Source organism: Cupressus sempervirens, chromosome 4, assembly GCF_028749045.1.
Source record: "Cupressus sempervirens isolate cs-2001-9-10 chromosome 4, ASM2874904v1, whole genome shotgun sequence".
In the NCBI taxonomy this organism is placed as follows: domain Eukaryota; kingdom Viridiplantae; phylum Streptophyta; class Pinopsida; order Cupressales; family Cupressaceae; genus Cupressus; species Cupressus sempervirens.
In genome coordinates this window covers 907,533,716-907,548,985 of record NC_143121.1, presented here as the reverse complement: position 1 = coordinate 907,548,985, position 15,270 = coordinate 907,533,716, and the positions used below count along the sequence as shown (strand labels likewise).

Sequence of the window (15,270 nt, the reverse complement as noted above, 5' to 3'; positions counted from 1 at the left end):
CTTTCTCTATCAAATGCCTGAGAGTGATGCCGTGATCTATAGTAGAGTGTTTCGGTCTAAAGCCTGCTTGCCCTTTTGCACGTTTGCCTTCTGTTTCAGCCCAGTTGCTGATTTTTTGTTCTACCAAACTACCAAATAACTTGCCAAATAGTGGATTGATCATGATGGTTCGGTAATTAGAAGGATTGTTTATATCTCCACTTTTGTGGAGTGGGATCACCACACTTGTAGTCCATTTTACAGGAAAACCTTCTCTATTGACACTGTTGAAAATTTTAGTAATGTGTGGTGTGAGGATTTCAACACCCCATTTTAAGTATTCCGCTTGTAGCCCATCTATATCTTGCGCTTTACCGGACATGGACCCTGTTTCATGACAGCTTACATACAATTACTATTACTGCGAGAAGGTGGGTCCATGAACTTGACATAAACCCTGCCTTTATCGTCCTCTCTCGCCTATTTGAAAGAGACCCGCACAAACTTTCTACGCCACTTCCACGCTCTTTCACTGCTCGTGGAACCAGCTGTTGTGCAATTTTATTTCTGGCTCAAATTGACAATTCATGAAAAATGAGCCATGGCCTATTGCCTATAATAAGCAGATCTGATAGAGAGGAATCACAATGAGATAAGCCCTTCTTATTCAGCTGGTTTGATCCTCTCTAACAATGAAGAAAGCAGCACACTGTTTTCATTCTTGTCTGTCCCTTTTTCTCACTTTTAAGACGGGCAACAATTTTTGATGTTCTTTATGCTTCTGCCCTTGCTGCGGATTACTCTCCTCTTCACCTCCACAATCTTTTCAACGACAACAATAACACAAGACTATCTCTTCACCCCTACCATCTCCTCACCAACAGACCTTCACCGCTTCGTCTTCACAACATTGTGAGCAAGAGCCCACTGCCAGCATGACTGATTTTAAGGTTTTTCTACTGAGATTCAATGATATAAGCCGGATTGAGGGTCTGATCCAGGTTTTAGAAGAGCTATTGAAGATCATAGTAAGTTATCTACAGTAGGTTTTAATTTTTAGAAATATAGTCTTTCATAATAAGAGTTTTGCAATTCTACGTTTTAGAATATCGTTGCCTAGATAACAATAAATTTAGGCTATACTGAGTATAAATATGCTGTTGCCCAGCAGTAAGTCAGGAGAGAAGAGTGATGGCGGATCTGATTTGGCGGCAGCTTCTTATATCCATGATGGCAAAAAGATCTTGGAGATACCAGCTACATGGATTGCCAAGCGCCCTGTAACGGTAAAATTTCAATTTCAGAACAATAAAGTCAACTGGTGACAATATTCCTCTCTGATTTACCTCTTGCCAGTTATAAATTTTTGGACGGCTTGTAAGAATTAAAATATATTTAATGGATATTGTTCACGGGTTAATTCTCCACAGGAAAATTCTAGTTATGGTGCAGTCGCAAAGATTGAAACAATTCGCATAGAAGTGCTGAAAGGTTCTGAGAAAATTGCTAAAGTAGGAATGCCAATTTGTTTGTTGGGTATCTGTATTGGAGAGATTTTGTAAGATGTGTGACAACAAGACCGAGTACCTTGAAGTCTTGAGGAGGATGCATAATCTTGCGAAACAAATTCTGCAGTCGAATGGGGGAATTCCAGAGCAGGAGCCAACGGTAAATGAGGAAATTCAGTGCATTATCGTAGGAACCAGCATGTGCATCTCCCACCTTGCAAGAGCCAATATATTCAGGTCAGTTCAATTTTTGTAGAAGACAACGTTTGTAGCTGCAAGTAATATTTGTGTTGAATTTTTCAGAAAAAAAGTAACTTTAAGAATCTGATTTTACTTTTTTCCTCCCTTCTGTGGGTGGTGTAGGATTGATTTTTCCTTGGTATGCTAGTGCATCAACTATCTGGATAAGAGTTTAGTATAGTTCTCACAAATTTGAGTTAGATGATAGAACAAGCCACAGTGATCCCTTCCACCAAATTAGATAGCTTTGCATATTGTTACATTGTTCCTTGCTTTACTTCCAACTACTTGCTGGTTGCCAATGCATTCGTCTAAACCACTTCTACTTGTTTCCCTCCATTGCTCATTGCTTGCTTTTTCTTTTAATAGAAAAAATAGCTACTCCATGTGTACTGCCATCATTTTAAGGATTTCTTCCCTTCCTAGTTTACCATGATGTTTATAAACCTTTAGTTGCTTGCAAAGGGGCTTTTCCTTTGTAGTCACTTCTTTTGTCGCACATCCCTTTACACTTGCAATAACAGTAGATTGAAAAATATGAGAAACAAACCTTCCCTTGATCATTCTTATTTCTTCTCCAAGGAAGAGATGGTGATCTTCTCTCCTTTGATTGCTTATGGGATTGTCAAGATTTTCTTTCATTTGCATCTTCTCTATTGCGTTTTCTAAAACTAATATGTATTCATCAAATATGGGCCCTCCCAAATATCTCAATTTCTGCTGTATCTTTATTCCCTAATGTAGATTGCTTATCTATTACAATGTCTTCTTTAACCATCTTTGGTGATATTTTACATTCCTCTTCTTTGCAATCTTTGATCTTTTCTATTCTTCCATTGTAACTACCGATATTTTACTCTTCTTCAAAGTAACATTTTTCTCAACATCTTTATCCCACTCATCCTTCTACTCTCTCTCAAATGCTTTTCTAATCGGATTTGAGGGCCTTCCTGATGCAGAGCCACACCTTGGAAAGCTCAGGAGGAATCAGACACTCAACTGAGTTGCATCAAGGGGCATCTACAACCTTCAGGATCACACACTAAAATCCAACATCACAATGTATTAATTGAGTTTCTTCATACACATTAAAAATGCATATACTCTCTAAATCTATTCTATATACTTTTCCATCCACTTAATCCATTAAACAAAAGTTTTAAAACAAATTGCCCAGAAAATACATTCTTGCTGCCTCTTGGATAGACCTGCACTTAGACATGAATAACTTTCGAACCAAAAAAGATTTACTCAATCCAACCGTTGAGATTTGACATAACTAGGTTTCAAACAACATATAAAAATTTGAGAGAAATCTAACGGTTCAAACTTGAGATATTGACCACGCATCAGAGTACATTTTTCTGCAAAATATTGCTTCTTGCTGTCTCTAGATAGACCTGCACTCAGACATGAATAACTTTTGAACCAGATCAAAACTCTTCGATCGCTCTGGTGAAGATGGGCGTAATTAGGCCTATAACAACATATCCAAAGCTCATCAAAATCCAATGGTGCATTTGGGAGATATTACAAACGCACTGAGACTGATTTCTGCAAACATATCGAATTCAACCCAAAAATAAAAACTTGTCTTCTTCCTCTCTCTTCCTCTCTAAAAACTGACTCCCTAAATAAGGAATATGAAACGTCCCTATCCAAGAATAGGAGACTGTTTCAAAAATTATGAATATTCCTGCTGCCAACTATCTGTCCTTTTTTAGGATATGATTAGATTCTTCCATTAAAACAAACACACATAGTCCTAAGTGGCTATATTTGGAGAGTTTATCATTTCACTCCTCCATTTATGCCACCACATCATAGGACATTATTTTTAAACATAAAACTCTAAACTCACACACACAAACATTTCAAAACTTTCTGATATTTGCTTTGTACCCTGCATTTTAGTCATATTGCAAGTTGTCTTCCTGTCGCCACCAAACTTCCTATCGCAAATGTGCTCCTACACCATACTCCCAAATTTCAAAAGTTTCCAAGTCCCTTGGAAACATCTACAAAACTAAGCATTAGAAAAACATATGTATCCCTTTATCTTGACTTTTGGTTTGTACTTTTCCTCCATTAGAAAACTTGGCCTTTCTTGAACTTGTATCATTTGAATTTTCTCTTTCTCTTTCATCTTTACCTTTGGTTTGTTTTCCATTGGTAAGATAAAAATTATTTGCTGCTCACTATGCATCCACTTCATCATATTCTGAATTTGTATGGCTGCTACATACACTTGTAACTTCATCACATTCTGAATTTTTATTATTGCTACATACACTTGAATTTTTATTCTGAAATTTATGTCCCAAAAATAATTTGTTGCCCTGTCATAAATATATCCAGCCTCATCTTCTTTGTCCATAACATCATCTGATACCTCTTCTTTGGAAACTTCTTCATGCTGAGTCTCCATACTACCACCATTCCTTTGCCATTCTCCCATGATGGCTGTAAACTCTTCTCATAAATCAGATTCTTCTTCAGAACTTGCTGCTACACAATCTTTATCTCCATCCTCATGCCATTGCTCTTGACATTTCACTACATCATGCATTTTGAAGGCTTCATTATTTTCCTCCAAACTCTCTTTCATAGGAGTACCTTTCAGCATTGTACTCATCTCTATTTTCAAAGGACACATTATTGTTCCAACCATAACTTTATCACACTCAAATCCCATAGGACTTTCCTCTTTATTCTTCTCATTTACTTGCTGCACTGCTTCTTGCTGCAATTTATCTTCTTTCTGCTATTCATGTTCTTTCCCTTCCAAAGGACAACTTACATCTATCATTGTTGAGATTTCTGTACCAACTTCACATACATCTGCACTCTTTATGGCTGCCTTCTTTGTAGTTTCATTTGCCTCTACCAAAACTTCTTTCACTTCCTCTTTCACTTCATCATGCATTGGAAATGCTATCCTATCAATAAAACCTATACTTCTTGATTCCTTCCATGTTGTATCATCCTTCAATGGAAATAAAAGCATCTTCTTCCCATTTTTGTTGACGATATATGTGTTTTCTCTACAATCATATATGGTTGACCTGTCATATTGCCATGCTCTTCCCAAAATCAAGTGACAATCTTTTAAAGGCATAATATCACATTCAATGGTATCAAAATATGGTCCAATATTAAAAGAAACATATGACTTTTCGAAGACATCAATCCATTGTTCATCTCCTAACCCATAAGCTCTGTAAGGTAAATCATGAGGTACTTTTGGAAGATTCAGTTTCTCAACCATTTCTACTGAGATTATATTTTCAAAGGAACCACTGTCAACTATAACTTTGCATACCTTATTCTTGCACTTGCACTTTGTTCGGAATATAGAATGTCTTTGGCTATAGCTTTGTCTTTTTGCTTCTTTTTCTTCCATTATGATGCAGAGCTACAATTTGGAAACCTGTCGTGGATATACTCAACTCGAAGGGTTGCTTCAAAGGCTCAAACTCATCAATCTGGAAACCTTCACAAAGGCTCTGATACCAAAAATGATGCAGAGCCACACCTTGGAAAACTCAAGAGGAAAAACTCACTCAACTGAGTTGCTTCAAGGGGCATCTACAACCTTCAGGATCACACACTAAAATCCAACATCACAATGTATTAATTGAGTTTCTTCATACACATTAAAAATGCATATATTCTCTAAATCTATTCTATATACTTTTCCATCCACTTAATCCATTAAACAAAATTTTTAAAACAAATTGCCTAGAAAATACATTCTTGCTGCCTCCTGGATAGACCTGCACTCAGACATGAATAACTTTCGAACCAAAAAAGATTTACTCAATCCAACCGTTGAGACTTGGCATAACTAGGTTTCAAACAACATATAAAAATTTGAGAGAAATCTAATGGTTCAAACTTGAGATATTGACCACGCATCAGAGTACATTTTTCTGCAAAATATTGCTTCTTGCTGTCTCTAGATAGACCTGCACTCAGACATGAATAACTTTTGAACCAGATCAAAACTCTTCGATCGCTCTGGTGAAGATGGGCGTAATAAGGCCTATAACAACATATCCAAAGCTCATCAAAATCCAATGGTGCATTTGGGAGAGATTACAAACGCACTAAGACTGATTTCTGCAAACATATCGAATTCAAACCAAAAATAAAAACTTGTCTTCTTCCTCTCTTTTCCTCTCTAAAAACTGACTCCCTAAATAAGGAATATGAAACGTCCCTATCCAAGAATAGGAGACTGTTTCAAAAATTATGAATATTCCTGCTGCCAACTATCTGTCCTTTTTTAGGATATGATTAGATTCTTCCATTAAAACAAACACACATGGTCCTAAGTGGCTATATTTGGAGAGTTTATCATTTCACTCCTCCATTTATGCCACCACATCATAGGACATTATTTTTAAACATAAAACTCTAAACTCACACACACAAACATTTCAAAATTTAAATTTTAAAATCAAAACTTTCTGATATTTGCTTTGTACCCTACATTTTAATCATATTGCAAGTTGTCTTCCTGTCGCCACCAAACTTCCTATCGCAGACGTGCTCCTGCACCACTTCCATCCATTGATGATTCTGTTAATTCATCAAGGAAGTTAGTTCTTCCCTATTTTAACAATTTTATTTGATAAGATTCTATCGCTTTCCTCTTTGAAATCAACTATTGCTCACAAGGTATGTATTCACCGTGACCATTCTTTTAGTCTCACTCCTTCATAGTACTTCATACTACCAGTCAAATTCTAATTTTTATAGCTTCCTTCGCTAGTCATCTATTTCTTTCTGCCTCTTCTTTTCTTATCCTTTCTTTCAACTTGTTAATCCTTTTATTCATATCCTAACACACATCCCTTGCATCCACAGCCATATCCACTATTGCCCTCTAAACCGTTTGGAACCCTTATTATGAATTCTCTACTCCCTATATCTTACACTGTTCTAATAACAAATTGATGAAAACGCTGTTTGCTGGTACAAGCTAGAATATATTCTAATTGTTTCTAGTTGAAAACATAACCTATGAATGAAGAAGAAACAACAGAAATTTAACATAACTATTTATATAAGCAATCATTTTATTTTCGACTGTGTTTAAACTTCTAATGTATATAAAATCTGATGTAGAACAATATATAATTATAGAAAAGAAGTAAACATGTCACACTTGCAATTAAGAAGTCTCCCATCCATCCCTTTTCCTCCAAAACTACCGTCATGTATTTATATGTACTCAAGACACTTGTGCCAAGTTCTCCTTTGCTAATACACTCTACTTCAATGGTGAATTCAGTTCGCATCATCATATGAATAGTTTTACTTAAACTGTTGCATGTGAAATTAATTAAATCTATAAAGTCAATTGTGTTTGAGTTGATGGCTTGAGTAGAAAATGGATAAATTCAGATAAAAGATTGCAACATCAGAGTGGTAAAAACTTTGAAGTCGGTGTAAAGGTGTTTTACAACCAATTTGGATTTTAGTTAGAACTGACCTAAATAATAGTCAGCCAAGCTAAAAGTTTCTTTGTATTTCTTTGGAATCATTTTCTTTTTAGCATTGAGGATACATGAAATTAACATTTTTAATAATCCAATGTCTGTATCGTGTGAAGGTTTCTTACCGCTGCAGCAAATGCCGATTCAGCTTTTCAACTCAAAATAGACCGCTTGTATACAGTCATCCAATTAACAGCTGCAATTGACATAGGGGAAAGGGCAACTGACATAAGGGAAACATTGCCAATGCTTGCTTCACAATCACAGAGAATCTATGTATACCGACCAATAGGTACCATAGTTTCTAACTTCAATAATATTTTCTTATCATATTTTGTGTTTGCCACAAATTTGATTAAGTTTTCCACAAACTGTACAGGTGGAATTCAGAAGGCACAGGAAAGTCTATTTCAGCTTCTTGATATGAATGCACAAGATGCAATACCCAATGTTGTGGCTGTCAATGGTTTTGGAGGGATTGGTAAAAATTTTCTCACACTTGCTGATGCCGTTTATGCACATCTTGGCCTCCAATCTTATAAGCATTGCAGAATTCACATGGGTCAAGATTGTACTATGAATGATCTTAAAGGCTTCAAACAACAGATTTTGCATGGATTGTTGGAAGTGAACATTCTATTGCAAAGATTGTTGGAACCTGTGCAAGAGGCTTTTCTAGATATTACATCCTATTTTTATGATTGGAGTAGTAAAAATGTGGCTGTAATAGTTGGAGAGGAGGAATTCAGAACTCTAGAAGCTGCCTCATTTGTCAAAATTGGAATATTATTTAGTAATTTCTCCCATTCCATAGCTTTACATTTTTTATTTTTTAGTTTTATCTATCATGACTATACAATAAAAACTGTTTTAGCTTTTAATAATGTCAATTTTTCAAGATAAGTTTATAGAAGTCTTTGAGCTTTTTATATAATAAGGCAATTGAATTCATTCATCATCAGTGAATTTGATTCTTGATCATTTGATCAAGCAGCTCCTATAATCTCTTGAATCAGTAGAAAAAAATAATTATGTTTCAATTTTGTATTACTTTCAGTCAAGACATCTGAGTACAGTAAGCTGATTGTTCATTGCATAGTACAAGCAAGAGGGAAAAAAAATATTGAAGCGATAGGGAAACCTAATCAGAGATCTTGAGATTTTATTGGAGTGTTTGAAAGATGAAGAGGTACGCCATACTTACAACGTTTGCCATAAATATTATGAAAATACATTTGTAATCCACAATGATAATGATGTTTATGGTTGATTTTTGTGCAGAAACTCAAAAATTCAAAAGGAATTTATTTTGATGAAGAATATGAGCAGCTTCCAGTCAAAATAAATCACCATCATCTTAATTGTATGAGCAATTCTTTAAAAGTGCTGCATTATGGAGGATCACAAATAGCATTTAGGGAGAAATGTCATAAACCATTTGAACAACTCAGATGTTATAAAATTACTGATGATATTCCCAATTTACCAATGGACTTTGACAAATTTGAGCATCTCACTTACTATGAGGGTCCATTGACAGAAGGCATGATTTCGTATGAGGTAAGATCTGTCTTCTTCAGAGCATATTTATCATTTCATTTAGCCTCCATTTGATGAATTTTTTTTTGTCAGAATTATTGTGCAAATGTGCAATTTCCTTCTAGCTTGCGCATTATATCCATTGAGGATTCTTCTGAGAAGAGTTGCATATTCCAAATTTGCTCCCAAAGTTTCTTAGCTTCTTCTATTATAACATTATCGTTAGATGGTTGAAAAACATGTGAAGGCTGCCAGATGGAGTGGAAAAGCTAACAAAGTTAGAATTGTTAGTTTTAGGGAATTGCCATTGGTTAAAGGATCTTCCTTCCAAATTGAGAGGTCTGAGTAATCTAAAAGAGTTGACAGTAATTCATTGCAATAAATTGAAAAGAGTTGCCTTCAAACTTTGGGCAACTTAGAAATTTGACAACTTTGTGAAAATGGGAATGTTCTGCATCAAGAACATAACCTTCAAACTTTGGACAACTTAAGACAGATTTGACAACTTTACAAACATGGGAATGTTCTACATTAAGTGCACTACCTTCAAATTTTGGCCAGCTGAAAAATTGAAGAGTTAACTTTGACAGGTTGTTCTAGATTAGCAGAGTTACCTTCAGACTCTAGTTTCACATTGTTCTGGGTTAAAAAACTGCCCATTAAGCTTTAGAGATCGCAGATATGAAGGAGATAGGTTTGACAGGCTGTTCTTCAAAATTGAAAGATTCATTGCCCGACTCTATTAATGAAATGATTATACCTATTTGGATTATGAAAAAGAGTTACAAAAATTGAGAGCAGAGATATAGAGGAATGTAATTAAACATTTCACCTCTTAATTGTTATTTTGACAAGGCTTTCCATTATTTACAAACTTTCTAATGTAAGGTTTGCGATTTTGAATAGTTTTTAACTTTGTTTAGTTAAATTGTCTTTTAAAAAAAATTAACTTAATATATTATCTACACCTAGGTTCTATATTGTTAGAAACACAGTCTTCCATAATAGAAATGTTTGCATTTCATTTAGAATATATTTTGCTTAGGTAAAAAGCAATTTTAGGCTATCCTGAGTATAAATATGCTGTTGCCTACCAGCTAGAAGAGAAGATTGATGGAGGATCTAATTCAGTGGTAGCTTCTTGTATCCATGATGGCCAAAAGACCTTGGAGATGCTAGATACATGCATTGGCAAGTACTTTGTAAGGATTAAATTTCCATTCTGATTTACCTCTAACCAATTACAAGTAATTGAATGGCTGTAATTGTAAACGTTTGAAAAACAAATAATAACAAACGGATGTTGATTGTCATACCTTATATATTCTTTGATAATTTTTCCACAGAAAAATTCTTGGGATGGTACAATTGCAGAGATTGAAAACGTTTGTACAGAAGTGCTCAAAGGCGCTGAAAGAATTCCTTAAGTAGGAATGACACATTGTTTGTTGGGATCTGTATTGGAGAGGTTTAGTGAGATGTGTGACAACAAGAGTGAGTGCCTTGAAGTCTCAAGGAGGATGCTTAATCTTGCAAAGCAAATTCATCAGTGGAATGAGTGAATTTCAGAGCAGAAGCTGAAATTAAATGAGGGAATTCAGTGCATTGTTGTAGGGACCAGCATGTGCATCTTCCGATTTGCAAGAGCCAATATTTTCAGGTCAGTTCAGTTATTTGACATAGACAACTTTTATTGCTGCAAGTAATATCTGAACTGAAGAACCTGAAGAATCTGTTTTTTCATTTTTTTGATTTCTCGGGTGATGTAGGATTGATCTTTCCTCAGGATGCTAATGCATCTTCTATCTAGATAAGAATTTGTGCATATAGTTTGCACAAATTTGGGTAAGGTTATAGAACAAGCCACAGTGATTCCTTCCACCAAATTAGATAGCATTGCAATTTGTTGCATTTTTCTTCTTTCATAAGAATCTGTTATCACAATTATTTAAATTTCTCTGGGTGATATAGGATTGATCTTTCCTTGGGATGCTAATGCATCATCTATCTAGATAAGAATTTGTGTGTATGGTTTGCACAAATTTGGGTTAGGTGATAGGACAAGCCACAGTGATCCCTTACACTAAATTAGATAGCATTGCAATTTGTTACAATTATTCTTCTTTCATTCCCAGCTACTTGGTGGTTTATAGATCATTATCCATTGCCAATGTATTCTTCTAAACCACTTCCACCTGTTCCCCCATGTTGCTCATTACTTGTTTTTTGTTTTAATGGAAAATAATAAGCTACTTCTTTTAGCGTTGCCATGATTTTTAAGATTTTCCATTTCTGGTTTTCCCTAATTTTCATAAAGCTTTAGTTTTTTTGCAAGGGAATTTTTCCTTTGTAATGACTTCCTTTGTTGTGCATCCTTTACACTTGCAACGGTAGTAGAATAAAAAAATATGAGAAACAAACCTTCCCTTGATCATTCTTATGTCTTCTCCTAGGAGGAGATGGTCATCTTCTCTCCTTTCATAATTTGTGGGATTGTCAAGATATTCTTTCACTTGCATCTTCTCTACTCTGTTTCTAAAACCAATATGAATTTATCAGGCTCTCCCAAAGATCTCAGTTTCTGCTATAGCTTAGCTTTATTTATTAATGTAAATTGTTTCTCTATCACAACATCATTTTGAACCACCTTTAGTGATAGTTACATTGCTCTTCATTGCAATCTTTGAACTTTTCTACACTCCTATAATTACCACTAATTTAGTCTTTTTCAAAGTAACAGTCTTCAACATCTTTATCTTGCTCATCCATCTCCTTTCACTTAAATGCTTTAATAATCACATTTAAAGGCCTCCAATAATTCTAGTAACTCATCAAGGAATATAGTTTTTCCTTCAACAATTCTATTCGTTGGCTAATCTTAGATTATATGGTTTTCCTCTTTGAGTACAACTCTTGCTCACAGGGTGTCTATTTATTGTGAACATTCTTTCTATCTCCTCACTCCTTCATCACCTCTTGAATTTTTTTCTTTTTCTCTTCTTTCTTATTATTGCTTGCATCATACTACTCCAATATCAACCACAACTCCTACTATTCAAATTCTAATTTTTATAGCTTCCTTTGCTAGTCTTCTATTTGCTTCTGCTGCCATCTTTGCCTTATCTATTCTTTCAACTTGTTCAACCTCTTTTTCATATCATAACACAACTCCTCTGCATCCACAGCCATAACCACTATTGCCCTCTAAACTATTTGGAGCCCTTAAAATGATTCTCTACTCTATATCTTACACTGTTCTAATATTTGAATCAATGACAACAATGTTTGCTGCTACAGGTAAGACTATTTCCTGATTGTTAATGGGTCAAAACACTACCCATAAATGAAAACGGAACAACATAAATCTAAAATAACCATTCTTCCAAACATACATTTATCAATTATCATCTATTCTTTTCTCTACTCAAACATCCAATGTACATAAAATCTGAGGTAGAACAATATATGATTGTAGTAAGAATAACATATCACACTTACAATAAAAAGTCTCTAATCCATCCCCTTTCCCTCCAAAACTATCCTTGTGAATTTATATGTACTAAAGACACTTCTGTTAAGTTCTCCTTTGCTAATCTGCTCTAATTCAATGGCGCATTCATCTGACATCATCATCTGAATAGTTTTATTTGAACTGTTGCATGTGAAATTAATCAAATACGAAAAGTCAATTGTGTTGGAGTTGATAATTTTACATCATCGTTTGAATAGTTTTACTTGAACTGTTGCTCATGGAATTAATCAAATTGAAAAGGTCAATCGTGTTTGAGTTGAGAGGTTAGGAAGTAGAAAATGGAAAAATTGAGACAAGGTTTCAACATGAGTGGCAAAATTTTAAGTTGGTGTAAAGGTGCTTTACAAGAAATTTGGATTTGAGTTGGAACTGATCTAAATAATAGTAAGCCAAGCTGAAAGTCTCTTTTTATCTGGAATCATTTTATTTCTAGCATTGGGGATACACGTAATCAACATATTTAATGGAAATGCTTTGTCTAGATTGTCTGAAGGTTTCTTACCGCTGCAGTGAATGCAGATACTTTAAAGGCTTTTCAACTCAAAATAGACAGCTTCTATACAGACATCCAATAGACAGCTGCAATTGACATAGGGGAAAGAGTTATTGACATAGGGAAAAGAGTGTCAATGGTTGCTTCACAATCACAGAAAATTTATGCATGCCAATCGACAGGTAATGTGTTTTCAACTTTAATGATATTTTCCTTTTATCTTTTGTGTTTGGCACAAACTTTTATTGAGTTTTTTTCCACAAATTTTACAGTTGGAATTGAGAAGGCACAGGGAAGTTAACTTCTGGATCTGAATGCACAAGATTCAATACCAATTGTTGTGGTTGTTTGTGGTTTTGGAGGGATTGGTAAAACTAAACTCACATTTGCTTATGGCGTTTATGCACGCCTTGGGCTCTTATCTCATAAGCATTGCAGAATTCATATGAATCAAGATCACACCATGGTCTTAAAGGCCTCTAGCTACAGATTTTGAATAGATTGTTCAAAGAGAACTCACATTTGAAAAACTGTGACTAGTTATTTTCAAAGAGAATCTTAATCAGTTTTATTTCTATATATTGACAATGGTCTCAAAAGTACAGATCTTAAGCAGCTTCTAAGTAAAGGCTTAAGTACTTGCCTTCCACTGAAGAGCAGAATGCTTTTCACTACTCAAAATTTCCATTAGAGGGACATTTTTGTTGTCAGAAATATTCAGCATTGATGGTATGATGTGAATCCTCTTCCAGAGACAGGCTGGAAAACTTTCGTTGCAGAATGTTTAACAACAATGATAAAAATTGAAAATATTATAGACAACCTCCTTAGGCTGTGTTGTGGCGTTCTGCTTGTGCCAGAATTAGCTGATTCAAAATTGGCTATAAACAGGGGTACTACATATAATGTAGTATTAGAGATGCTTAAAGGAGAGAAGGTCAAAGAGAAATATATAAGCAATTGTATGGTTTGTTTTGTAAATGATGTTGTTGAAACCTGTTCAAGAGACCTTTCTAGATTTCACATCCTACTTTATGATTGGAGTAGTAAAGAGGTGGCTGTGATTGTTGGAGAGAAAATTCAGAACTGTAGAAGTTGTCTCATTTGTCAATATTGGAATATTATATAGTAATTCAGTAATTCTTCCCACTACATAGTTTTAACTTATATATTTTTAGTTCTATTTAGCATGACTGCATTAAAAAAGAGTTTTTATGATAATGTAAAGTTTTCACGATAATCTAGAAGCCTTTGGATGTAGCTAAGACCTCTATTAGTGAGGCTATTGTATATCATTCATCATTAGTTCATCTGATTGTATTTCATTTATCATTAGTTCATCTGATCCTTGATCATATGATCAAGAAGCTCTTGTAATCAATATTTTTAAAAATGTGTTTGTTTCAATTTTGTATTTCTTTCAGTCAAGACTTCTGAATAGGATCATATGATGGTTCATGGCATAGCTTGAGCAAGAGGGAAACACCTATCAGAGAAAGAGGGAAACAAAATCACAACCTTTGGATGTATCTAAGACCTCTATATAACGAGGCAATTGTATTTCATTCATCATCAGTTAATATTTGTGAACGTTTGATCAAGAAGCTCTTGTAATCAATAATATTTTGTCAATATTTATTTCAATTTTGTATTTCTTTCAGTCAAGACTGTAAAGTTTGTTACCAGATTTTAAAATTTAATGTAGAGTTTTGTTGCAGGTACAAACAATAACACCAATGGACTAAATAGCTTCCAGAATCTACAAATGTTAGTGCAGTAATAATAGAAATAAAATGTTATCGAACTCAGAATTATCTTCGATCCTTTTGGAGTGCTTGCATTAATAGATTTCGATGCCAAGATTACATCAGGCAGATTGGATATATATCTATTGAAGGGGTGTGGGGATGAATGTCCATGTTTCCAAGTGGAGACATGGACATTCATTCTCACACCCGTTAACTAATGCTCAAGATTAGTTACTGTCTTAAACAAAGGGATTAAATGTATAACCAATCATTACATCCGTGACCCAATATAAAGGATAGATCAATCATGATCTAAACATCAAAGGAACCAAAAATAATCTTGATCAATGCCTTAATGATATCTGAACATATATGTCTCATCGGTTTCAGATTGTGGAAGATACAACAAAACGTGCATATGCATATATGTATAACAACGTATGCATCATGCTGTTTTACATATATACACATGTATGTGCTTACCACAATAATGTTAGACTGAAGTTACATGCATTAACACTCCCTCTTAGCTAGGAAAGACAAAGTGCATATATATAAGTTCTTTATATGAAAGGTAATATCTTCAATATATATATATATATATATATATATATATATATATATATATATATATATATAAAAGAAAATCAAGTCTTATGATATTCTTTTAGTTATGGTGTGTATAGATCAAGTCACATGATATCCACCATAAAAGATCATGGTACAT

The 15,270-nt window shown here is 34.5% G+C and overlaps 1 protein-coding gene across 6 annotated transcripts; it reads left to right on the top strand.

The window, feature by feature from the left end:
* The first annotated feature begins 472 nt into the window (after window positions 1-472).
* LOC149564331 (uncharacterized) lies at window positions 473-13,947 on the top strand. Of its 6 annotated transcripts, none has more exons than XM_089827395.1 (11): window positions 492-1,007; window positions 1,151-1,265; window positions 1,410-1,724; window positions 7,348-7,523; window positions 7,611-8,024; window positions 8,289-8,420; window positions 8,513-8,791; window positions 9,868-9,961; window positions 10,117-10,430; window positions 12,822-12,977; window positions 13,068-13,947. In XM_089827395.1, exons 3-6 carry the CDS (start codon window positions 1,543-1,545, stop codon window positions 8,387-8,389), a joined length of 873 nt encoding a protein of 290 aa, XP_089683521.1. In that variant the 5' UTR covers window positions 492-1,007; window positions 1,151-1,265; window positions 1,410-1,542; the 3' UTR covers window positions 8,390-8,420; window positions 8,513-8,791; window positions 9,868-9,961; window positions 10,117-10,430; window positions 12,822-12,977; window positions 13,068-13,947. The 6 variants fall into 6 exon arrangements, with proteins under 6 accessions (XP_089683522.1, XP_089683521.1, XP_089683518.1 ...); XM_089827392.1 differs by having other exon boundaries at window positions 9,868-9,972; window positions 12,813-12,977; XM_089827394.1 differs by having other exon boundaries at window positions 518-1,007; window positions 1,148-1,265.
* The last annotated feature ends 1,323 nt before the right edge of the window (window positions 13,948-15,270 follow it).